Source organism: Ceratotherium simum, chromosome 4 (genome assembly GCF_057802395.1).
Source record: "Ceratotherium simum simum isolate JZ-2026a chromosome 4, ASM5780239v1, whole genome shotgun sequence".
Classification (NCBI taxonomy): Eukaryota; Metazoa; Chordata; class Mammalia; order Perissodactyla; family Rhinocerotidae; genus Ceratotherium; species Ceratotherium simum.
In genome coordinates this window covers 53,427,831-53,454,430 of record NC_141903.1, presented here as the reverse complement: position 1 = coordinate 53,454,430, position 26,600 = coordinate 53,427,831, and the positions used below count along the sequence as shown (strand labels likewise).

At 36.2% G+C, this 26,600-nt stretch overlaps 1 protein-coding gene across 1 annotated transcript in view; it reads left to right on the top strand.

Annotated features, from left to right (window-relative positions):
* HSD17B4 (hydroxysteroid 17-beta dehydrogenase 4) overlaps positions 1 to 26,040 on the top strand; it is a 92,461-nt gene extending 66,421 nt beyond the window's left edge. Inside the window, exons 18-24 of the mRNA XM_087429902.1 lie at positions 262 to 331; positions 1,174 to 1,280; positions 2,598 to 2,684; positions 5,518 to 5,604; positions 6,597 to 6,735; positions 17,926 to 18,053; positions 25,704 to 26,040. Of these exons, the coding sequence (XP_087286028.1) occupies positions 262 to 331; positions 1,174 to 1,280; positions 2,598 to 2,684; positions 5,518 to 5,604; positions 6,597 to 6,735; positions 17,926 to 18,053; positions 25,704 to 25,793 (708 nt within the window). The 3' untranslated portion in view covers positions 25,794 to 26,040. The remainder of the gene's footprint in view (positions 1 to 261; positions 332 to 1,173; positions 1,281 to 2,597; positions 2,685 to 5,517; positions 5,605 to 6,596; positions 6,736 to 17,925; positions 18,054 to 25,703) is intronic.
* The last annotated feature ends 560 nt before the right edge of the window (positions 26,041 to 26,600 follow it).

The following is a 26,600-nucleotide window of genomic DNA, read 5'->3' as shown; positions in this document are numbered from 1 at the left end:
TTCTTGGCTCCCCTTCTTATTATTTGACAGTCCTCCCCGCCCTCCCCTGCCCCCAAGCTGATTTCAGTGGCAGGTGTTACAAAAAGCATTTGATTTATAGTTAATCTTTTGTTACAAATAGTTATTTTTTAATCAAAGCTTCAATTAGGTACATTATGATGTATTTCTTAAACAATAACCAGCCATATTTCCTGTTTTTTGTTTTAATGTATTCTAAGAAAGCACTGAGTGCTAGTTACTTTTATAATTCTTTCTCCACAGGCTGCTTTGTACCGCCTCAGTGGAGACTGGAATCCCTTGCACATTGATCCTAACTTTGCTAGTTTAGCAGGTGAGTTGCTAATAATATGTATCAATGAAAAATATTAGCTCAGTCATCTAAATAATACTTAAAGACGTTGCTACTTATGACTGGTAGTTCGAGTAACATTTTAAAAATAGTCCCCTCCAATATATTTATGCAAAGGATATGGAAAGGTAGGAAGTAGAGTACAGAAAATGGTGTACGTGAAATTCAGATTATGGTGGAAGGAAGCTTCCGCTAGTGGAAGGTCTAGGATAGGACCGAGGGGGTGGGTGTCTTAGTTATCACGGAGGGCAAGGTCATTGGAGGAGAGAGCAGGTCCTGAAAAGTTAGGGAAGGATCATCTACATACATGGATATTGAAATCACCATGGATGATTTCATAGTTACAGCCAAAGCTAAACAAAACAATTCTTTGTGTTCCCAGATCTCTAACATTCTTTTCTTGTTTTTTTTTTCTTTGTTTATTTCATAATTTTCTCCTAGAAAGTATTATTTATAAAATATTTTCCATGTTTCTTTTTTTTTTTATAATTTTTTATTTATTTTTTTCCCCCAAAGCCCCAGTAGATAGTTGTATGTCATAGCTGCACATCCTTCTAGTTGCTGTATGTGGGACGCGGCCTCAGCATGGCTGGAGAAGCAGTGCGTCGGTGTGTGCCCGGGATCCGAACCCGGGCCGCCAGCAGCGGAGCACGCGCACTTAACCGCTAAGCCACGGGGCCAGCCCTCCATGTTTCTTAAACTAGATAGTATAATTCATGCTAATGTAGTTTAAGGATATATTTTTGAAATCCCGAATTAACTATTCTTGGTTTTTAATCATGAAATGTGCGTATGTCTAACTAAACTCTGTCTCTTTTTTTTAGGTTTTGACAAGCCCATATTACATGGACTATGTACATTTGGATTTTCTGCCAGGCAGGTTTTACAGCAGTTTGCAGATAATGATGTGTCAAGATTCAAGGCTATTAAGGTATATGTATATTATTGCCTAATTTGACCATTAGTTCCTTTTTTTTTTTAAAGATGAAAAGGAGTTTTAGTGACTTCATTTAAAATAGTTACTGTACTGAACAATATACATTTTTATTATTTGACTTTGCAATCAGCATGTTTTCTTTTTGTAGCTATAAATGCCTCTATTACATGTGCATCATGAAGGATATCATATGCAGTTATAATTTTTACAGTTTAATTGGATCGTTTTATATATTAATTAGGAGCTTACATATATCAGCATATATGCCTTAACAAAAACTTGAGATTGATTTTAAAAAAAGATTTTTTTTTACTGTTTTGTAATCTGCCTTAGTTTAATTGAAATTGTTAAGTGGCTGCATTTGAACTCTAATAAACATACACCTGTATCAATAGGATAGCTACATATTGATTTTAGTTTTTATACTTTTAAGTTGGCTTCAGGTTTTCATCCATTATAAATTACAAAGAAAACTATCTTGGCACACAGTATTTTTGCGTAAGTGTAAGTCAATAGACATATACTAAAAGAAAAAGTTCAAGACTGTCGAATAGCTCCAAAAGCTTTTATCAGTTTGTGCTCCATGCAGCCATGAAATGCATTTTATGATGCCTTGCCTGTAATAGCACTGATTATTCTCATGTTTTTCATTTTATTATAACTAGTTTTTACAATAATATATACACAGAGCAAATAAAATATAAAAAATTATGAAATAAAAAGTGGGATTATTTTGGGGCCAGCCCTGTGGCATAGTGGTTAAGTGCGCGTGCTCCACTGCTGGCAGCCCGGGTTTGGACCCCAGGCGCCCACCAACGTACTGCTTGTCAGGCCATGCTGTGGCGGCGTCCCACATAAAGTGGAGGAAGATGGGCACGGGTGTTAGCTCAGGGCTGATCTTCCTCACACACACACACACAAAAAAATGGGATTATTTTGTCCTATAGGCCCACCCCAGATCTTATTCCCTGGATTAGTACCACTTTTAAGTGCTTCTTTTAAGTTGTCCTGGTGGTTACTTGTATAACTCTACTTAATATGATTATGCTTCGGTTTCTTGATTTTTCAAGATTGAACACTATTTATTGACTCTATACTTTGAAAGACAAAGAATTAGCTTATACTAATATATCCTTTCTCTACTAAATTTATCATTACTACTATTATGTTTATTACTTTATGAATTCAGATATATTTAAACCTCTCTTTTCTTCCTTTTATGCTCTCCAACCTCCTTCCCAATATTTTTCCCCACAAGTAAGAAAGCTTAATTTAAAAACATTTTTAACCCCAAACTCATTTTTTTTAAAGGCTCGTTTTGCAAAACCAGTATATCCAGGACAAACTCTACAAACTGAGATGTGGAAGGAAGGAAATAGAATCCATTTCCAAACCAAGGTATGAATAAAGTAGTTACAGGTGCTTTGTTTTGTTATCCTCTTCACCAGACCCTATAATTGTGTTTCATCTTAGCATTCTTTTGGTTAGTACTATGGACATGAGACCAACCTAGAAAGTTTTTTTTAAATCTGTGGTAAGTTTTAATTGCAAATAAGATGCTTCCGTACCTTGTTTTTTATTTTATGTTTTATTCTCAACTAAATTGGCGCCTGTCTACGTAGCAGTGGTGCAGCTATTTTGAAAACCCAACCAACCGTATCTTTTTGGCTCAACCAATCAGTCAAGCTGTTGTCAAAATATAATCTTCAAAAAATTAAAGGCATGACTCTCAGACAGATATAAAATGTAAACATGACAAAAATGTATGTAATTCCTTAATGAAGGGGCTAGCAAGATGATAAAACTGGTTTAAAAGAGAATTAGAACAACAGTGTTTATATAGTCCAACAGGAAAGGAATTCTAAAATACTTTTGCTAAGTTAGAGACAAGACTAGTTAATGTCCTACAGAACAATAAAACCATATCCTTTGTGGTTATCTTTTCTACTGGACAGAAATCATGTGCATCTTAATCACACAAAAATCCACAAATTAACATCTTATATCACAGAGTCTGGTCCTAGTTAATAGTAACTGACAAGACAAATAAAAGTATCTCCCTATAGAGCTAAGTAATTTTGTTAGCAGTGCTCCAGTAAAATGCTAAAAGAACATGCAGTCATCCTTTTTATTTGTAAGTTTTTTAAAGATATTTTTTGTTAACATAGTTGACCAGGCTGATACTTTTTGGCCTGATCATTTTGTGCTACACAGGTGGTTTGTGTTGAGCAGTTCAAACACCAGCAATAATAATAACTTCTACTTATTGAGTACCTATAAGCAGGCTCTACCATTATCTCTAATATACATAATAACTCTACATTTAGTATAAGAAAATCTAGGTTTAGGTCTCCTAAATAACTTGCTTATAGTCACACAGAAAGTGGTAGAGCTGGGGTAGAAACCCATGTCTGCCTGGCTCAAAGCTTAGATCCCAGGGCCCTAACTCTTTTTACTGTATCATGATTTCTTTCATAAATAATAACCTTGAAGAACTCTTATTTATCTGGTTGCCTTACGCCTTATTACTTCCTGCTGCTTGCAGTATCATTCTCCTGATTAATATATGCATATTTCAATTTTCAAATTCCTCTGTCTTTTAGGCTTCAGTTCAAGCTCTCCCTTGCCCTTAGAGGCAGTCCCTTAACTACTCCCCTTTCCGCACCTGTACAAGCACACATATTGGCTCTCTCTGAAATCCTCTTGCCATTAATGTTTGTGACGCATATTCTGGAGCCCTCTTATTTTCTAATTATTTCATGTAAGTTTTATTTTTGTTCGTAATAAGATTATGAACTCTCAAAGTGTTAAGGACCATGACTGCATTACAGGTTTTTATTTTTCCACAATTCTAGTAACGAACAGTACAGAAATAATTTCTTTTTTTTTTTTGTCCCCCAAAGCCCCAGTAGATAGTTGTATGTCATAGTTGCACACCCTTCTAGTTTCTGTATGTAGGACTCAGACTCAGCATGGCCAAAGAAGCAGTGCGTCGGTGCGTGCCCGGGATCCGAACCCGGGCCGCCAGTAGGGGAGCGTGGGCACTTAACCGCTAAGCCACGGGGCTGGCCCCCAGAAATAATTTCTATGGATACAAACTTAAAGTGTTGAAAATAATTTAATGTGTAAATATAATACATTTTTGCCATTTTGATAAATTCTAAGCATGTCTTCTTATCTTTTCAGTATATTAGCTATTTTTCCTCCAGTGATTAGATGTATTCTTTTTCTATTATATAGAGGAATCCTTCCCTGCCTTCCTCCCTGCTTCCCTCCCTTTCTTCCTTGCTTCATGTTATATTTTAAGTAACATTTTAAACTAATGTTCCAAATGATATGCTTGGCTTGGTTACAAGAAAGTAATTTACTAAAGTGCACTGTATTTTGTTCATAAATTTTCTCTTTCCATGCTTTTCACTGTATATAATTTGAAATGAAATGAACAAATTGTTAAGATCTTTTTTTTTTTCTGAAGTATGATGGGAAGTAGTCAAGGGAGAGTGATCTTCATTGTTAAAAATTAGTTTTAATAAATGCTACTTTAAGTTTTAGACACTATCTTATATATGTAGCAATACCATAATTTTATGAAATAGGCATTAGAATAATTTTAGATGAAGTATTAGGAATTAGAATTTGAGTTCCTTTAATGAATATTTTGATAAAATGCTATTTAAGCATTTAGTTTATGCTAATATATACTTCCTGTTTGAAATAAGAACTAGAATTGTTACTTTAAAAAGACCACTGTGGTCTGTTGCTAGCCAATTTTATTCCATATCAACAGAACAAATGTACTTTGAGTCCCACTACCTCATGTGGATGTTGTGCCGTGCCTTTTCCTATGTAAGAATGTATCAGTTCTCACCTGGCTCCCCATTAGACACAGTTATATCCTTGCAATACCAGTGCCCAGGCAGCACCCCAGACCATTTAAATTGGAATTTTGGGAACTGGGTCCTGATCATCAGTATTGTTTAAAAGGGCTTGAGTCGATTCTACAGTTAAGGTTAATGACAATCGTGTAAATCAGTAAGCCTTCGTGTTTCTTCATCTTGACATTTAATTTGTGAACTATTAAATTTGGATTACTGTTTGCTTTTTCATATGAGGAAAAAATGTAAATTTCTTTTAAAAGACTTTATACTGTTTTGCAATGACATTGTGTTTTATTGGAATCATTAGAGTGAACAGTTTTGTTTGTTTTTTTTCCTCTTATACCCTTTATAAGATCCAAGAAACTGGAGACATTGTCATTTCAAATGCATATGTGGATCTTGTGCCAACATCTGATATTTTAGCTAAGACACCCTCTGAGGTAGGTGATAAAAAGTGGTATCCAAGTCATTTCCTGATTTATGAATTTCAGTTAAGATCACTTAAAGAATGTTCAGGCTGCTTTAGAAAATTAAGAGCTGTGAAAGGTTCTTAATACTTGAACTGGAGGACATTAATTCAGAACTGCTTGGAATAAAAGGAAAATTTTGACAACTTAGGAAAGTTTTAAAAGTTTTTTTGGAGGATATTAAGGTATCTTTCAAGAGAAAATAATTAATTTTCTAGTTCTAGAGTAAGTAAATCAGTTTATTTAATGAGAAATCTTAAGCAAACAGTATTTTGGAGAAAAATAGATTAAAAAGTTAAATATCCTGTACTTTTTCCTGATTTAAATATTTATATAAAGCTTTGTATGCAGATATAAAAACAATAGCATATATTATTTATTAAAACATTTGTGTTATTCTCTATTAACATATTGAGACTTTTAATAAAAATGTTTGTATTCTCTGTCTCTAAAATATTAGCTTTGTAATGTTGACATTTTCATACGCATGGTCTTTAATGGTCTGTCATTAGCCATATTATCATATAACTGACTGAAAATTAAAATCCCTTTAAGAAAATTTAGAGAATCCCTTAAGAAGTTTTAGAGCTGGAAAGAAATTCAGGCTTCATGTAATTTAGTCCTATTTTACAAATAGAGAAATGAGACCACAGAAGTTGATTGATTTATCCAGTATCTTACTGCTGAAGTTAGGACATGGGCTATCCAGTTCCTAGTTTACTTTTAAAATGTTATTTCTGAATTCTGATAAAAGTAAAATCCTTTTATTAAGAGGACTGAGGTTCTGGATGATGTAAATAAATATAAGGAAAGTGTGAAAGAAGGCTAGTGTGAAAAAAAAAGTTTGCCTTACTTATATGCAGGTTTTTAAAAAATCACCTTATTGTGCATATATTTTGTAATAATTTTTCCCCTTGAGTCATTTTTGCATAACTTTTAAAATTAAATTTTCTCTTTTTTGGTAGGGTGGGGAGCTTCAGAGTACCCTTGTATTTGAGGAAATAGGTCGCCGCCTTAAGGATATCGGGCACCAAGTGGTAAAGAAAGTAAATGCTGTGTTTGAGTGGCATATCACTAAAGGTGGAAATACTGCAGCTAAGTGGAGTAAGTCATATCCCTGACTTTATAATATTCTATGATAATTCTTAGTAAATAAAGATAAAGTATCCTTGTTATAATTACAGCCTGTCTCTTTGAAGATAGGTAAATCCTACCTTCTTAGGTAACTTGGTTTTCATGGGAAGTAACAAGTTTCAGGGCACCCGAAGACAGGTATGTTTTTTAGAGAGGTAGGGAATCAATTAAAATGAAAATATGGGGCCGGCCCCGTGGCTTAGCGGTTAAGTGCGTGCGCTCCGATGCAGGCGGCCCGGGTTCGGATCCCGGGCGCGCACAGACGCGCTGCTTCTCCGGCCATGCTGAGGCCGCATCCCACATACAGCAACTAGAAGAATGTGCAACTATGACATACAACTATCTACTGGGGCTTTGGGGGAAAAATAAATAAATAAATAAAATTAAAAAAAAAAAAAAAGAAAATATGTATTTTAAAGATTTCATTGGAACATCTGAAATTTGTACTTTTAAAACAGTCATCTTAGCTGCATGCTTCTTTAATCTTCAGATTCCTCTTAAAATAAAGAAAGTACATCAAGTCAAATGAAGTATTTTTAAGTCATTATATTTTGACAATTCTAAAATTGTTTTTTTCATCCTCAAACATTAATAATTTGGATTATCACCTTAGTTATCAGTATAAAGTCATAATTATTTTCTTGATGTATACAGGTGGCAATCAAAGGTGCTAATTATATCTAGTCTAGGAAAATTATCTAATAGAGTGCCATGTTAGCAACTTGGTAAGGCATCCAATATAAACCAAGTTGCTGCAGAAAGAAAGCAGTCACATTTCCATTTACTAATATGGAAATCCTAAGGGACTTTGATACCATTTTATGAAGAAAGAGAAATTAGGTGATAAAAAGAGAACTGGAAAAAAAAAATCCTACCAGACCTTTTGCATCTGCTTAAGAATGTGACCCATATTCTTAATCCTGGCACAAACTTTCCTATGCTGTGGTATATATTAGATTGCAGTGTCCGATTTTAATTTAATTCTTAAAGTAAAATTGGGAAAGGTAAGATGAAATTACTGTAGTTGAGTGAAAAGTTTTTCTAGATTATTTTCTCTGTCTACATAATATGGCACTAGTACTTTTGTTGGCCCACTTTGCTAATCAGCCATCTGTTAGCAAGGTTTGAAGTATCCAGTGTCTGTCTGTCATGACAGAAAAATGTGTGGCTGTATCAGATTCACTGTGCTGTTTCCAAGTAGGTTAGAGGACAGTGGAGAGTAGTGAAGAGAGTACACATCCATTCTCTCTTCTTATCAGTTAGTTGTAAACTGATGAGCCACGACTTCTAACAATGAGAATATCTGAGTCACTTCAGGCTGCTATAACAAATATACCATAGACTGGGTGAGTTGAACAACATAAATTTATTTTCTCATAGTCTGGAGGCTGGGAAGTCCGAGGTGAGGGTGCCAGCATGGTTGGGTTCTGGGGAGAACCCTCTTCCGGGTTTGCAGACGGCTGCCTACTTGCTGTATTCTCACATGGCAGAGAGAGAGATCATCTCTCTCATATCTCTTCTTATAAGAACACTAATCTATCTCATCATGGAGACTCCACTCTCATGACTTCATCGAAACCTAATTGCTTTACAAAGGCCCCACTTGCAAATACCATCATATTGGGGATTGGGGCTTTAACATATGGATTTTGGAGAGACACAAACATTCATTCCATGGCCGACAACTGTTCATATTTTGAATCATGAAGCATGCTATTAATGAACTTTGAGCATCATTTCTTTTACGTTTATATTATAGAGTATTCTACCCTTACCTTTATTTATAGAGTATTCTTTATTTATAAAGTATTCTAATCTTACCTTTATGTTATAGAGTATTCTGACCTCTAGAGTTGTTGGAGAAATATGGTGTACTAGTGAATATTCACTGAAACTTTTTGATTTTTCATGTTTTCTACCTGGAAGTCCCAAGAGACAGGATCCTTTCATTTGTAGTCAAGCAGCTGTGGTCTCCTGAATTTGCCTACTAATGTGGGGCAGGAAGCATCTAGAAAAGTTTTTAGCTAAAAAGATTCTTCCCTTCCTTTGTAATTGTGAAACACAGTGGGATCCCATGTAATTTAGGTTGGCTAAGAGCCCCTGGAATGCTAACCTGGAGGTGGCCTGTGATTAGATTATACTCTAGGACCATCTAAACTTTTAGGCCCATCTCAAGCCTGGTTGTAATCCTTCTCTGGGGACTATGGGCCAGTGTATGAAATGTAGTATTACTATGGTGGCACCCGAAAGCAAGGACTGTAGGCTGTCTTCTGAAAGTCTCATAACTGATGGAATGAACATTTTCACTCAATATTTGTATAACACATACCATGCAGGTAATATGTCTATACAAACATTTTTTTAAGGAAAAACATCTATAGTTTTGGGTTTTTACTTGTATAGTAGAAGCTAATATTTTATAGATTTCCATAATTTTTATTCTGATGTCTATTTTAGAATGCCTATTTAAGTGCCTTGAAAATCAGATTGTTTTATTCCTCATTACAACTGTACATCACTGTAAATGCTCACTTAGACCAAAAAAATTAAAATGTATATCTAAATCAACTGAAACTTTTTGAGATAATCTTCTATTATATATTCCTAGAAGACATTTTGAAGTTTTGTTCAATTGATTTTGGTTCAATATAAACTTGCTTATAATATATATAATTGCTATTCCTTTTAGGGAGTATATGTTCATTATATAAGCTTTGGTATATAAAGAAGAAAATAATGATGTATAATCCTACTACCCACAGTTAACATTTTTTTGTTTGTTCTTCTGACAGACATGTGTGCTTCTAGGAAGTTAATTCAGAAGGGGGATAAAGGAAGGCAAAAATGTAATATGTATTTAGTCTCCCAAATTTCAAAGTGCCTAATTTTTCTCTAAATAACTTCATAGATTAACTGTGTATATGTAGATGTCATCACTTTCCTTTCTTTATTCTTTCTGTCCTTCCTTATTCCTATCTTTCCATGATGGAATTCAACTTTTTCCCTATGGGTGAAAGCATATTAGAAGTTAAGTTATAAGTATAAAGCACAGGATTTTTGAAGATATTGGTGAAGGAGAGAAATGAGATCTGTAAGAGTGAGAAAAAGGTGCTGGAACTGTGTGTCGTAAAGTTGGCAGAATAGAACTTTGCAGGGATTTATAAAGTATAGTCATGTGCCGCCTAATGATGTTTGGTCAACAACAGATTGCATATATGACAGTGCTCCCATGAGATTACTACCATATAGCCTAAGTGTGTAGTAGGCTATACCATCTAGGTCTGTGTAAATACACTCTATGATGCTCACACAAAGACGAAATCGCCTAATGATGCATTTCTCAGAAAGTATCCCCAACTTTAAGTGACACATGACTGTATACTAATGATTCACTCTTGGCAAATAGGATAATCTCCTTCAATATAGTGTCAATAACCAACTAAGATTTTTCCCTTATCTTGGTGACACTTTCCTTGTAGACAGTATTAGAAAATGTGCTTACATTTAAAAATTACCTTTAGGGGACGGCCCCATGGCATAGTGGTTAAGTACACACGCTTTGCTGCTGGCGGCCTGGGTTCAGATCCCGGGCGCACACTTGAGAAGCACCGCTTCTCAAGCCATGCTGTGGCGGCGTCCCATATAAAGTGGAGGAAGATGGGCATGGATGTTAGCCCAGGGCCAGTCTTCCTTAGCAAAAAGAGGAGGATTGGCATGGATGTTAGCTCAGGGCTGATCTTCCTCAAAAAAAAAAAAAAAAAATTACCTTTAACCTGGGAAAAGGATTTTTCCTTACATTTCCACTGGAAAAATGGGAATACTGGAATCTTAATGACTACTTATTATTGATGCCTTGTGGCTTTTGTTTGTTTTATCATCTCTTCTCCAGGTCCTTATTTATCAAAGCTAACCATCAAATTGGATCTTAAAGCTTTCTCTGAAAGGGTTCGCGCTGTTTTTGGTTGTCTGCCCATCTGTTATTTGATTTGATTCTCAGCTGTGTAACTTTTTTCAGTTCTAGTTGTTTTCTCTTGTCACTGAGCTAAATCACAGTAGCTGGCAGCGGTAGAAACTATCTAAGTCTTTTGGCTTGTGGTGTCTTAGAAGAGGATTCCGTGTTGGCATCTCTGTTTTGCATCTTGGTGCTTAATGACATGAAATAGACAATTGAATGCTTTGACTTAGGGAATACCTACATTTTTTTTACAAGCAGTTTTAAAAATGTTTTGCTAAACACTTAATTACCAAATATTTTGTGTTTTAAATTGCTGTTAGTTGTCTCAGCCTTGTTTATATTATGGCATACCGGAATCTGGTTACAGAGAACAGGCGTAGCTCTTCAGTTCACCTTGGCTGGGGTCAGGTGTCACTGGAGTTACACAAGTGACTGACCTTAAGCAAGTCTTGGAACCGAGGGGTTTGGGCTCAGTGGCCTGGAAGGCATATTCCAACCCAGAGATCCTGGACTGTGCCCGTCTTCCCTGTTGCCTCCCCCATTCTGCCATCCAAACAACACCAACAACAAATCTCTGGGCAGAATGTGTGTGTGTGTTGGGAGTCTTTTAAACCAAATTAGTCTGAGTCTAGAGAGAATTAGGAGAGTTCTTTTTCTTTCTTTCTTTCTTTTTTTTTTTTTGTGAGGAAGATTAGCCCTGAGCTAACATCTGTGCCCATCTTCCTCTACTTTATATGGGATGCCACCATTGACAAGTGGTGCATCGGTGCATGCTCAGGATTGGAACCTGCGAACCCCAGGCTGCCAAAGCAGAGTGCGAGCACTTAGCCGCTATGCCACTGGGCCAGCCCCATGGAGAGTTCTGATGTCAGTGCTGGGTCAGGGTTGGTTTTGGCTGTGGAGGAGGAGGAATCAGAGCTGTATCTTGTGAGGTTGGTTAGGCCCCTCTGAGGCTTGTCGTGCATGGTCATCTAGGAGCAAGAGGGCTGCCTGAGTGAGGGCCAGTGTGACCTCTGCCTCTCTGGGCTGAGATGATCTGAGAGAGACTGGAGAGCCCTTCCTCTTCTCTGTGGGCTAAGAATGTGTAACAGAGAGATAGAGGCCCTTCATCTGCATAAGAAGCCAGAGAAAGGGGCTCAGTGAGGTGCTTTCGGGGAGGAAGCCATATCCTGGGATGCTCACTTGCACCTTCTTATTGCTACCTCTGTGGACAGTGTTTTAATCATGTTTTTTAGAATTACGTATTAGAAGTTTTTAGAGTTAAATGTTTTAGAATTATTAAAAATATGATCCACAGATAGTGCTTCCTTAAGTAGGTAGAGGTCACAATAGAAGCCTTTCTTACTTCATTATTCATATCTGTTATATCAAGAACACAGTGATCTTGTTGTCTGTGTCTTTTTATTACTCCAAAACGTAATTAAATGTCTGGACACATTTGGACACCTTTTTCCAGTGTCCTGTGCCTTCAGGTATCCTACCCCTTTGAATAATGGTTGTCCTTTGGCTTTCTGTTTTGCTAGGGATTCTTCGATTAGGTTGAAAAGGTGAAAATGGACATCAAATAGAGAAATAATTCTCTGAATTCCCTTTAAATAGAGTCTGTTGCTTGTCACAGTTGTCTTTCTGTGTTATGATCATTTATAATTGTGTGTTTCCTCCCGCTTGACCTTGGGCTTAACCCTGAGAAAAAGCTGCAGATTAATTTATGTCGAGCTTTTAATATGGTCTATAACACATAGTAGCCTGATTCTGTATATGTTGAATAAGTGCTAAAAGCCATGTAGAGTGCGTAGATTTAGATGGAATCAGATGTCTGCCTTTTAAAAAAAGTGCTGAAATTAGTGCCTTTCCCTCTATTAAAATAATAAGTTTATCATATGGATAGTGACGTTTATTTTCTATTTAGTATGAGTGAAATATTCAGGAACAATATGATGCCATTGAAACATTTTATAAGTAAGCAATATATTTTACATTATTTATTACTATTAATTTCTATAACCAGCCAAAATTTGTTCTGGTAAACCCTTTGAATCCAATTCTGTTGTTCTAAGTAACAGTAAAAATTCAGAGGAAATGAAAGATGACTGGAAGGCAAAAGAAGATAAAGAATCAGAGGCTTTAGTGGCCTATAGGATAGTCTTCTCCTGAAAATTAAAATGCAATTACTTTTATCTGCAACACCAGAGACCAAAAGCTCTAAAAATGGAATGTTTTTTTCTCCTAACTCATGATGGTGAAACCTGACCTGAACCTACACAATGCGGTTGATTGCCTTTATCTCACTTAGTGTAAATTAGAGTATGGAAATCACGTATTTGTTTATAGAGTTTTGCACTATTGGAGGGTCTTTCATAATATATAATACATGTTTTATGCACTGTATTTCCTTCCTAAAATCTGAAAAGTTCTGAATTACAAACCATCTGGCCTAAGGAGTTCAAATAAGGAATTGGGGCCTGTACCTATACATAAATAATTCTGATAGAACAGAAGTGATAGGAGACGTGGAAAAGGTGCTCTTGGCTTTCACAGAATGGGAGGATTGGTTCATTCAACAAATATTTTAGTATTTACTATGTGCCAAGTTCTCTGCTAGGTTATAGATTATGATATGAAAAGACAGGATGTCTTAATTTTTGTCCATGGTAATAACTGTTAGAGGCAGTGTATCAGGAAAGTTTGAAATACTGGGGTTTAGGAAACAAGGATTGTTGCATTGTAGATTAAAAGGAAGACCTAAATTAAAAGTGATGGCAATAATGGAGAGGAGAGGGCCTAAGTGGATCTGTTGCTAAGATAGAATTGACTGACTTGGCTACTAATGATGTCTGAAAAACGAGAGGAACGAGAGTCAAAACTAATGCTGAGGTTTTGGCGTGAGTGACTGAGGATGTTGACTCCATTTCTAGAAGTGCAATACATAGGAGAGGAGGGAAGTTTAGGAGAGAAGAGGATACGCTGTGGTGCCAAAACTGTAGCAGACCGAGATCTGGACTAGATTATGGGAACTGCAGCCCTGGAATTTAGGGGTAAGTTCACAGCCGGAGACAGAGAGTTGGAAAGCATATTTGTGGAAATAGTAATTGAAACTCAGAGCATTAGCTTTACTACTCTGCTTCATGTCATGCAGGAAGAAAATGGAAGGAAATCTTTGTTGGTCCTACAAGATTATCTGCTATTCATGGTTTGTAGAGTAATGACTCCAGTGTTTCCATTTGTCTATAAATGAAATGAACATCTTAGAGTTTGGCCCACAGATTTTAAATATGCAATTTATGGTAATTCTAGGCACAAATATAATCCCATATTTCCAAATAAGAATCTACTTATTGTTTGAATGTATCCAGTAGCTATAAAATAGCCATACAACTGACACTTTTGACAAAGATAGATTTATTTTCATGTAATAATGATACAATGTTTCTGAGTAAAAATATGTTTTGTTTTCTTTAGGATGATAGGTTTAAGCTGGTTGGCATTGAGCAATTTGGTTGTTTTCTTCCTAAAGGAAATTTGGTTTCCTTTCACATATTTGTAATCTTTTCCATTGAAGGAACATAATTGGAATTTACATTTATATGGCAAGATTATAGAAGTACTGTGCATTTTTGCTGGAATATTGTTAAGTAATGAAGTGAGTTGGCTTTTAAAATATATATACTGTAATTAATTTTGCAGAGCTAAGTCTACATATTTGGACTAAATCCAGGCATCTGTGCACTATGTGACAATGACTGGATGAAGGTATTCTTTGAATGTTAGAGGTCATCTGTTTGGGATCTTGCAAATTTGCCAGAATGTGGAAAAATGTAGACAGATTTGGCAACTGGGATTCTGTAAGATCAGAATACATTCATTCTTGCGGTTTCCATTTGATTATTAGATATTAGAACCTGTTAGCTTCTGGGTTGGTGCTCATCTTTTAGAAGTCAAACAATTTACTCTTTAGGATCTCTCAGCTTGGATATAAATTAAATCTTAAGGGTATTGGTTCCAAATTTTGAATTGGGATCCAAATGAGAGTCTCATGTGTTCATAGAAAAGACTTGAAAGATGACCTTTGGATTAAAAAATGCTTTCCAGTCGGGGATGGGAGCCTGTTAGTGAGGCGTCTAGTTCAGGTTACTGTCTATTCCTCAGCAGCAGTGGCTGCTTCCCCTCTTACCAGCACAGCCCCTGACTGCTTGCCCGTGTGCATTTACACACAGAATCACTGAAAACGCTACGTGGCTTCCTGTCTCGCTGTGTTATTCATCTTAATAACGTATTTTTGTAATTTGTTTTATTTTGAAATAATTTCAGGCTTATAGAAAAGTTGCAAGAATAGTACAAAAACTTGTATCTGTCCTTCATCCAGTTTCTCCAAATTGTTCACATTTTATTCTGCTTTTTTTTTACTGTTTTCTTTTCATCATGCATATTATTTTTTTTTCTGAAGAACTTGAGAGTAACTTACAGACGTGATGTCCCTTTATCCCTAAATACTCTAGTAGTGTTCCCTAAGATCAAAGACTTCTCTTATCTACTCATAGGACAGTTATCAATATCAAGAAATTAACATTGATACAGTATTATTATCTAGTCTACAGACCTTATTGATATTTTACCATTGTCCCAATAGTGTCCTTTATAGCAAATGAATAATAATAGTAATAATAATAATAGCAATAATAGAAATGAAGAAAGAAAAAGAAACAACTGATGAGGGTCCAATTTGGGATCATACATAGCATTTAGTTGTTAGATCTCTTTAGTCTCTTTTACTCTGAATGAATTCCTCAGTCTGTTTTTGTTTCTCATGCTTGACATATTTGAAAAGTAGAGGCCAGTTATTTTGTAGAATGTTCCTCAGTTTGTATATACTTAATGTTTCTTCATGATTATTAGATTGGGTTTATGAATGTTTGGCAGGAATAGCACAAAAGTATTATGTCCTTCTTGGTGTGATTTTAAAAAAAACCTTTATTTTTAACCTAAGTTTTTCCTTTGTTGTTGTTATTTTTTTACAGAGATGCTTCTTCCATGTGCTTTTCTAATCATCCATTTAACAAATAGTTACTAACTACTTTCTTTTCAAGGAAGTGTAGGAGATACAAAGACAAGACATTCTTGTTCCAGCAAAGAATTTATAATCTTAAGGGGAGGAAGCATCAACAAAAATAACTCCTTTCTCCTATGGTAGCCTTTTGTAATTTATAGGGTATATATCCCAAGACTTTCAAAGATCCCCAGGTTTCCAAATGCATGTTCTCATTTTACATCTCTCCCTCCCCCATTAAATGCTGTAAAGTATATCTGAAATTTTTATGGACTCTTTCAGAGCCTTAATGATTATATAAATACAGAGCTAAAGTTATTCATAAAGCTTTTAAAATCTACCACTAAAAGAAAATACATACAATCTTTTTTTCATTTTAACAAGATTAGCCCTGACCTTACAGTCATCTGTAAACTCAAAGTGACGGTGGTAGATGATGGTTCTCCTGCAGGAGCCGTGTTGCAGACACGACTTGAGCCACGGCGGAATTGGAAGTCCCACTCCTTTACCCCAAATTTCTGTATTCTTGCTAAGAACCTTCCCTTTCTTAGCCCTCTTTTATCAGAACTTAGTTACTAGCTTTCCCCAGAAAAAAGTTTTATTGCTTTGCAAGAGTCATGGCTATGAGGCAGCATCTAAACCAGGTGAGTGCGAGGGCAGGTCGACAGCTTAGAACCTTCATTGGCTAAGAGACTTACTCCCACACTCAAGCATTAAGATGTTTATGGTCCACTTTTATTCCTGAGCAGGACTGGTATGTATAGTCGGCCTTAGTCTTACTTGTAAAGGGTTAAATCCATGAATGTTGTCTGCTGAATTCCAGAGGTTTGCTTTTCTTTAGAGTCTTTCCTTTCTTCCCTCCTTTCCTTCCTCTCCCTTCTCTCTCCTATCCTTCCCTCTTTTTTTTCTCCCTGTCTTTCTTTTTCACTATACAAATAATACATGAAAACACATTCGTAATATGTAGGTGCCAGTAAGAACAGAGCCTTTGCTCTTCATGCCTCACTGCTAGTACCTTGCCCTCTCTGACAGCCGTAGTAGACACTTAACAATGAAGCGAGTGAATGAAGTATACAAAGCAAAAAGGTGTCCCTCTCGCCCTTTCTCGTCTTCAAGGTAACCATTATCGTCAAGTTATTTTTGTTTAACTGGCAAAATTCTCTTCTGTGGAGAGTTGGAGTGAGTTTACTTTCTCTTTGGAGCAGGGCTTGGCTAAGCAGAATATAGTTAAGCACTCTGAGTTTTCTTATGTGTGCATAGCTTTTCCTTGACCCTAAATGGGGAGTTCCCTTCACGCTCTTAGAGAGTGTGACGCAATTGCAGTTCCTTCACTGTGGCGAGAGGAAGCACGGGCATGTGGCTGAAGCTGGATGAGTGGAATTGGGCTTCCTGGGTGACTGGTCTCAGTCATAATGAGACAAGTAAAACTTTGTAAAATGTAACTTTGGCATAAAGCTCTATAAGTGTTATATAGAGAGCAATGACGGTAAATTTTTAGTAGCTCTTCCAGTTACCCACACTGTTTCTGGGACGCTTAATCCTTCTGTCAAAAACAGTTAAGGGAAAAGAAGCTAATTTTAATGTTTATTTATAACAATTAGGGCAATAAAAATTTTATAAATAAATCTTAAGTGTAACAAACTAATTAGAATATTTTTGAAAATCTATTTTGACTATCTTGCTATCCATATGACAGAACCTTTGGTGAGTTCAGGTATTTGAAAGGTGATTAGAGTGTGTATTCCCTTCTCCCAACCCAACAACATACAACTGTTTTAAAATCCAGTGTTCCTCCTTTGTTGACTAACAGTAGAGTCTCTATTTGAACCTAAAGGCCTCCAACAACTTGACTTCCTTATGTTATTCTACATTGATTCACATTTAAAATATCTCTTTTGTGTAAACTTCTTCAGTGAGGAAAAACTATTGTTGATTGATTTGACTGTTTTGAAGAACTTCTTTGTAAAAAGGACATCACAAAATATAAAAGATTTAAAACTTTTTTCTAAATGACAGGTAATATATGATGTAGAGTAAGTACCACATTAACTATAAGTAACCACTTGGAAACTGTAAAAATGTCTGCATGTTAGTTGGTTTATTTTACTCTCATATTGTGAAGAAAAAATGACACGCATTGGTTTCTTCCTATTTTTTCTAGCTATTGACCTAAAAAATGGTTCTGGAAAAGTGTATCAAGGCCCTGCTAAAGGCTCTGCTGATACAACCTTCATACTTTCAGATGAAGATTTCATGGAGGTAGTCCTGGGCAAGCTTGATCCTCAGAAGGTAATGCTCTTAAAATGTTCGTTTATTCGTTATTATTGCTTCCTATTTGACAGTTGAAGTGTTTAGCTGACTCTTAAATTCTAAGATAGATTCCTTACAACTCTGAAGAAGACACAGTTGATACCGATATCTGAGTTGACAGATCATATATTTTTCTAATGGAGTTTGAACTGACACTTTTTAAACCTGAATTTTTGGGTGAAATTCTTCTTCAGCATATAAACAATATAAATATAACCAACATTTAGATCTTTTAATATATTATATCATTAGTTCAAAGGTGAAAAACCATATGATATTAGTAGATATTTTATAAAATTAGACATTTATTCCTGATACATAAGATTAAGAACTTATCTTAATCGTCATTGAAAACTGGAAATAGAAGGATAGAACATAACAGTCAGTGTCTTACTGGAGGTGAAATATTTAGAGGCATTTTAGTGGAAAATCATGATTAAGACAAGACTCTCTAACCATTATGAGTTAATATTGTTCTGAAACTTTTGTCCAATCCACAAACACACAAAATTAAAGTGACTGATATAACAATAGAATGGAGGAGAAAAATTTGTTATTTTCAAATCATGATTATGTAGCTAGAAATCCCAAGAGAATCAACTGATTGATTCTTAGAATAAAGGAGTTCAAACAAGTGGTTGAATGCACAATAATTATTAAAAAATAGCTTTCACATAGTAGCAAAACCAACTAGAAGATATAATTGAAAAAAATTTGTTGATAATCACAACCCAAACTACAAAATACCATTGACCACCCTAACAAGAAAAGCACAGTGCTTATTTGAAGGAAAGTGTACAACTTTACAAGACACAGAGCAATTTGAATAAATGAGAAAATATTCAATTTTCATGACTAGAAAGACTTATTTAAAAAGAATTGTAAAGTAGTATAGTGGTTAAAAATACGTTCTTTGGCATCGTTCAATCTGAGTTTGAATCTTAGCCCTGCCACTTATTCTCTAAACCTGAATTTTCTGTTGGTAAAATAAATATAATAATTGCAATAACCCAAAGGATTGTTATGATAACTAAATCCAATAATATATATGAAGAGCTTAGTGTAGTGCTTGGTACTGAGTGAACCTTCAGCTAATTCCTTCCAAGGAGTTTACTTAGTAGCTAATCTTATTTGGGGTTCTAGGTGTAGCTGAACAAGACAATGCTCCTACTGTATGGAGTTTAGTTCTAGAGGGGAATGGAAAAGAAATATAATTTCAGGTATGAAGAAAAATAAGTCAGAGTAATGGGTTAGAGCAGTGGTCCGCAAACTTTTTCTGTAAAGGGTCACATAATAAATATCCTAGGCTTTGCCAGCCCGATGGTCTCTATTTCACCTACTCAATTCTGCCATTGTAGAGTTAAAGTAGCCACAGATAATATGTAAACACATTGATGTGGCTGTGTTCCAGTAAAACTTTATTTACAAAAATAGGCAGCAGACTAGTTTTGGCCCACAGGCTGTAGTTCACCAACCCCTGGAGTAGAGTGTGATGGGATAAAGGAACTGTTTTAGATAGAGTTGTCCAAAAAGGCCTGATAGAGACCTGAATAAAGTGAGGGAATGAGCCATGAGGCTAAGGAAACAACTAGTGCAAAGGCTTGAGGCAGGAGTAGCTTGGCTTATTGGAGTTTTATAGTTATGAGGAGGCCAGTAAAGCTAGTAAAGTGAATAGTGGGGAGAGTGGTAGGAGGTGAGATGGGAGAGGAGGCAAGGGCCAGATTCCACAGGACGTTGTAGATCTTGCTAAGGAGTTTAGATCTTGTAGGATAGGAAGCCATTGAGCTGTGGAATGACAGCATCTGATTTTTAAAGGTCATTCTGGCTGCTGAGTGGGAAATTGACTTTGGGGCAGAGAGTGGGTAATTGAGTTCTTTTTTAGATATGTTTTATTTGAGATGCCTATGTATAAAAAATATTAAATGTAGGATTAGGGAAACATTTATATTGTTGCTAGGAATACCAGACCTTTAGGGATGAATGGATTATTCAGTGAATGGTACTGGGTAGTTGCATAGGAAATGCTAGTGCTTTATGTCATTCCATATACCTAAGTCGTATCATACGGGATAGAATTAAATGTGAAAAATAAAAGCAGAAGCAAAAACTTGATGAAAACCTGGATATTTATTATTCTCAATGATAACCCTTAGAGAAATTCTAATTAATGTCAGGTATTTTCTAAACTTATTTGGTTTTATTACGTTCTCTTCCACTTCAAGGCTGTCATCACTGTTTTTTAGTTATCAAAAGACTTTATCTGCTAGTGTACAGTCTTTCTCTCTCTGCCACCAATTCTTGTCCATTTTGGCAGCTTCCTTCAAGATTCATAAAAAGGACTTCCCTAACAAATGACTCTTAGTTCATTGATCTCACTTCTAACTTTCTTTTACTCTATTCTACGTCAGCTTTAGTCCTTATTAGCGGCATAAAATGTACAACTTCCATATCTGTTTCAAACATCTCCTTTTCAACACCATCACCTACAGTTCCATTACCTTATCATCTTATTCCTACTACTATAGCTGAGGCTTTCAGTTTGTTGACACCACTTTCTATCTGTCAGCTCCCTTCTGTCTTGTCTTCTTTCCTTGTTCAGCTTAGATTCCATGGTTCATCCTCACAATATCTCCCTTGAAAATACCCACAACTCCCTTGTATCTCTCTCATCTTACTTGCCTGGAAAACTCCACCCTGTTTTAACCCCATTCCCTTCCGTCTTTGCATCTGTACCTGAATAGATGAACATAGCAGGAAAAAAGCCATACAACCAGACAGGTTGGCTTCCCTTTAAGTTTTTGATCACAAGCCTCAAATAGTCTCTAAGCACTGTCTAGCAATCTTATTATGATTTTCCAGTAAGCTTCCATTCTTGTTGTCTGAGATGACTGTTTCATACTTGTCTTCTCAAAACTCCACCCTGCTACCTCTCTTTCATTTTTTCTTCGTGTTTCATTGAAAAAAAAAAAAAAGGCTTTTAGATGAATACTTTTACCTTCGTATCACCAGATCTGTTCTATCAGCATCTGCGTCTGTCTTTTTTTCTTCCCATGTGTTACGTTGAAGGAAGTCTCTCTCTTCCTGTCAAAGACTAGTCCCTTCAATTCTCTTCCAAATATCTGCTCAAGGTCGTCGCTGCTTCCCCTTTTCTCTCTTTTCCGACTCAGTCTCTCCCATTCCACTATGTAATTCTCCCATAGCATACAGGCAGGCTAACATCTTGATTTTAAAGCAAACGCCCTCTCTTGATATCAGAATCCCATCCAGCCTGCCATATCATTTCTCTGCTCCTTTTCACTAAAGAATTGGTCTAAACTAGCACTGTCCAATAGACATGTAATGCAAGCTGCGTATATAATTAAAATTTTTCTAGTAGTCACATTAAAAAAAGTTAAAAAGAAACAGGTGAAATTAATTTTAATATATTTTGTTTAACCCAGTACATTCAACTATTTCAACATATAATCAATATTAAAAATATTAATGGGATATTTTATATGCTTTTTTAATACTAAGTCGTTAAAATCCAGTGTATATTTTACACTGGTACTGCATCTCAGCCAGCACTAACTGTATTGCAAGTGTTCAGCAGCCACCTGTGCTAGTGTCTGCTTTATTGGGCAGCACAAGTTTAAACATTCTGTCTTGACTTTGCTCTTCTGCCCTCTCTTATCTGACTTTCACATTGATCACTCCACTGGTACTCTTCTTGTGACGGTTCTATTTTGCTAAATCCAATGACTATTTCTCTATCTGTGTCTTAGCCTTTCAGTAGCATTCGACTCAGTCAACCACCAGCTTCTTGAAACAGTTTCATCCCTTGGCTTCCATGGCACCGTATTCTCCTGTTGTTTGCTTTCTCCACCTTTGGCTATTCCTAATCTCCTTTGGTGTCTTGTTCTACCCCCAACCATTAAATCGGGCATTTCTCAGGGCTCATTTCAGGGCTCTTCTCTAAATAACACTCTTTGTTTAAATGAGTTTATTCATCCTGTGGTATTTAAAGCCACCTATATGTTGACAACTCACAGATTTAAATGTCTCCTTCGGTTATCTTCCCTGAGTTCCACAGTGATGTAAACAGCTCTATACTTGACCTCTCTGATGGAAAATCTCAAACTTACTATGTCCAGTGTAGAACTCATGATTTAGTTTTCTCCCGCCATCTTTTCAGGAAATGGCACTGTCGTCTGTCTACCCAAATTAATATGCTCACTAATGTAAGCATTGTCTTGGTTTCCTTCTATACCTCTGTATCCTTTCTATCCTTAATCCTGCCTGATCTTTCTCCAAAATATGTCTGGAATTCATCTTCATCACTAGGGATATCACCATGATCCAAGCCTCCATCTTCTCTCACTTGGCTTACAACAGCTTCCTGACTGATCTTACTGCTTCCAGTCTTGCCTCTCCACAATCTATTCTCCACACAGGATCCAGAGTAGTATTTTAACAATGGCAAGCAGATTATAGGTCATTCCACCCGATAAAAAACTCCCAAGATTTCCTTTTGCACTTGGATAAAAGCCAAACTACCTATTATTATGTCATATGTGAATCTCTCTTGCTCATCTTTCCGGTTTCATCCCACAGTGCCTGCCTCATCACTTACAATGCTAATTCCACTTACACTGTTTTTCCTCTCAGTTCCTTCCCATCAGCTTTTACCACTTCAGTGTCTATGCATTTGACTTTTCTGGAATTTCTACCCCCAGTTTTTTGCATGGCTGGCTTCATTTCATCCAAAGTAGTTCCTTCCTGTTATACTCTCTGATAGATCCTATTTTCTCCTTCATAGCATTTATAACAGGCTTTAATTACTTGTTTACATTTTATTTTTTGACTCCCTGGCTATAATCTTAGCTCATGGGAACAGGGAGAGATAGCTATTTCCTAGCTTAGAGTATTGCCTAGTATACTGTAGACCCTTAATTAATACTTGAGTAGATCAAAGCAAGGATAGAAATAAAGAACATAAGCGCAATAGCAGTAGTTTAGGCTATGTAGAAATTAAAAACTTCTGCATGCCGAACTCCATAAGATATTCCAATAAGCCTGGGGGAAAAAATAAAGAAAATGATGATACACAGTATATTGGTATCAATAACCTATGAAAAATTTTAGATAGCACTAAGACCTCAATAGAAAAAATGAGGAAAAGATATGAGCCAGTAATTAATGAGAGAAATAGAAATGACTAACATATATAAGAAAAACTATTAGTTTTTTCCAGGATCCAAAAAATGCAAATGAAAGCATGTCATTTTTGCCTCCAATTTTCAAAGATTAAGAAAATAATATTGTTAAGATCAGGATGAAAGAATTCACGTGTAGCTAGAAGGAATATTAATTTGGTATAGTCTTTCTGGAAAGCAGTGTGGCAGAGGTTCACTGACTTTCTTCCTTAATGGCAACTTAGGGTCTCAGTAATTTTTGCCTGGCACTCCTACGCCAAAAGAAATACCTAATGATTTGGTTTAGTAAGTAGTTATGCCTAAACAAGAGTAGTTTTTCATCTTGTGTTTGACGTATTTCCCTGGAAAATGTTAAACATTCCGTAGTGTCTCTGTGAGTTTGCTGTGATGCCACGTGCACCACGGCGCACAGTTTGGAAACTGTGGCTATGTGGAAGTATGGTCAAGAACCTTATTTAAGAAATGTCATGATTTAGTAATTCTTCTTCTAGGAATCTATCCTAAGAAATAGATAGGAACAAAGATTTATGTACAAAATTCTTCCACTTAATAACAACTATCAAATATTGGTATATTTACTTCAAGGAATTAGGTGTTCTTATTTTAAGTTGTAGCTTCCCCTCAGACTTTCGTGCCTGGCGAGCAGGTCTCAGTACCGAGTCCCCTGCTGGGGTCGCAGACGGTTGTTTCTGTAACTGCACAGTGAAAGCAGTCTTAGTATTGAAAACCTGATCTCCAATTTGAATACCTAGTGCTTGATCCTGATTGAATGAGTTCTCCCTTATTATATCTGGGATAAAAAGTTTAAGTAGTTTTTGCTTTTCCTCCAGTTGATGAGGATTTGCTTCTGAGATTAAGTTGCTGCTAGCTGATAAGCAGGAGACATTGTTGAGCAAAGAACACCGGAGTTCAAGTCCTGGCCCTGCTTCCTGCTGGCCCTGTGGCCTTGAGCAGGTTACTGAAGCTCTCTGAGCTTCAGTTTTCTTGTCTGTCAACTGGGGTAAGAACAGCTGATATGCCCACTTCAGGTTGATGGCGGTGCTTCTCAAGGGCGATTATGTGTGTAGGGCTGCTTTGTAATGTTAAGTAAACATGGACATTACTAATTTTTCAATCTAGGTAAAAATCTAGAGACTTCTTTTTTACTTCATATTCCATGTTATTTTCTTAATAAGCTGTAAAAACTATGATTTATTGTTTTTACTTTACTGATAGGAACTTGACACTGAGGGAGAACTTAAGCAACTTGCACAGGTTTCTGTTGTCAGGTCAGACGCAGAGGTGGTACAGGAGCTCTTAGTGTTTTAACATGCCAGCCTTGTGCTTGGTAATAACGAGCTTAATATGCACCATGTCAAACGCTAAGCTAAGCACTTTACACACCATTTCATTTAACTCACACAACAACGCTGCGTTATTTAGGTACTGTTGTCGTGCCCTTTATAGATGAGGAGGCCAGAGCTCAGAGAGGTTAAGTAATTTGCCGAAGGTCATGTTACTAGTTAGATTTTAACTAGATTTTAACCTAGGCATTCTGATGCTACAGCCCAGGATCTATTCACCACTTTGTCATATTATCTTATTTTGTCATTATATGGCTTTTTTTTTTTTTTTAAAGATTTTATTTATTTATTTTTTCCCTCCAAAGCCCCAGTAGATAGTTGTATGTCATAGCTGCACACCCTTCCAGTTGCTGTATGTGGGACACGGCCTCAGCATGGCCGGAGAAGCGGTGCGTCGGTGCGTGCCCAGGATCCGAACCCGGGCCACCAGCAGCGGAGCGCACGCACTTAACCGCTAAGCCACGGGGCCGGCCCGATTATATGGCTTTCTATTTCATGAAGATGTAATAAATATTTTTAATCTGCTTTTAAAAGTTCTGAATTGAATTTTTTATATTTTTTTATTGAGGTCACATTGGTTTATGACATTATATAAATTTCAGGTGTGCATCATTATATTTCAACTTCTGTATAGGCTGCATTGTGCTCACCACCAAAAGTCTAGCTGCCATCCGTCACCATACATGTGTGCCCTTTTACCCGTTTTGCCCTCCCCCTGCCCCTCTGAATAATTTTATTCTTAGGAATACAGTCGGGACTTTTTATTCATATGGTCTCAAATTTAGGTTTAAGAATGTAGAGTAAAGCCAGATGTATAGGTTGAAGCAGAACTCTCAGATCTGTCAGTTCAGATAAATTATTCCATGGGTTTCTAAAATACGAGTGTTTATTTATTTTATTTTATTTTTTCATATCTAAAAGTATGGGTACTATCTATAATAATCATTAAACTATCATTGCTAGATAAAAGTTGCCTTTGTTGTCCAGAGTTATTAACTCAGTTGTATTTAGTCTGAACAATGGTCTTTTAAAAAAAGAAATAAAATGTAACATGATAAAGGTTGGTACTCTTTTCCTTCTCTTCTTTCCAGGCATTCTTTAATGGCAAACTGAAGGCCAGAGGGAACATCATGCTGAGCCAGAAGCTTCAGATGGTTCTTAAAGACTACGCCAAGCTCTGAAGGACATACTACGTTATTAATAAAAAGAGAAATATTAAATACTTTCTTCACTCAAATATGCAAAAGTGATCAAAACTAAGATGCAGGGGAAATTGCTTAACATTTTGAGATTTCAAATAACTTTTCAGATTTTCATTTTCTACTAATTTTTCATGTTATCATTGTTTTTACAAGGAACTGTAAGCTAGCATGTAATTATCCTTCTGTTCGTAGATCTGTATCTTCATAATAAAAAATTTCCACCCAAGTCCAGTCTCTTTAGAATTGTGATAGCGTTTATAAGTTGAAAGAAAAATTAAAGCCCCCTTTATGCCTTTTACACTTCATTTTGTTATTTTCTGTTCTCTAATTAATTGATGCTCCAGTTATAACATGAATTGTTATATATGTACTCGTTTTTCATACTTTGCTATAATAGATGGTGTTCTGCCTTAAGGCAAAAGAAAGATCTTTGTATTTCCAAGTAGTTTTCTTTCTTCTCCCCTGCCTTTTGCTAGAAATTCTTTACTTTCATATGATGCTTGTAAATCTACCAAATATATAGCTTTCTTGCTAAATCAGTAATCTTAAATCATAAAGATGTTATTAGCAGGTATTGTCATATCACTGTTTTCACCAACGTGGTCGAGATGATGTGTTGAGGAGATGCTTTTTTGATGGGTTGGCTGCAAAGGTGACCAGCTAGTGGGATGCTCACAGGGATGGAGTAAGTTTCAATCGTGGAGCACAACTGAGGAGAATATGTTTGGGCGCATGGGTGTTATAGGTTGAGTTCCCTGGGAAGCAGACTTTGAGATGGAGATTCAT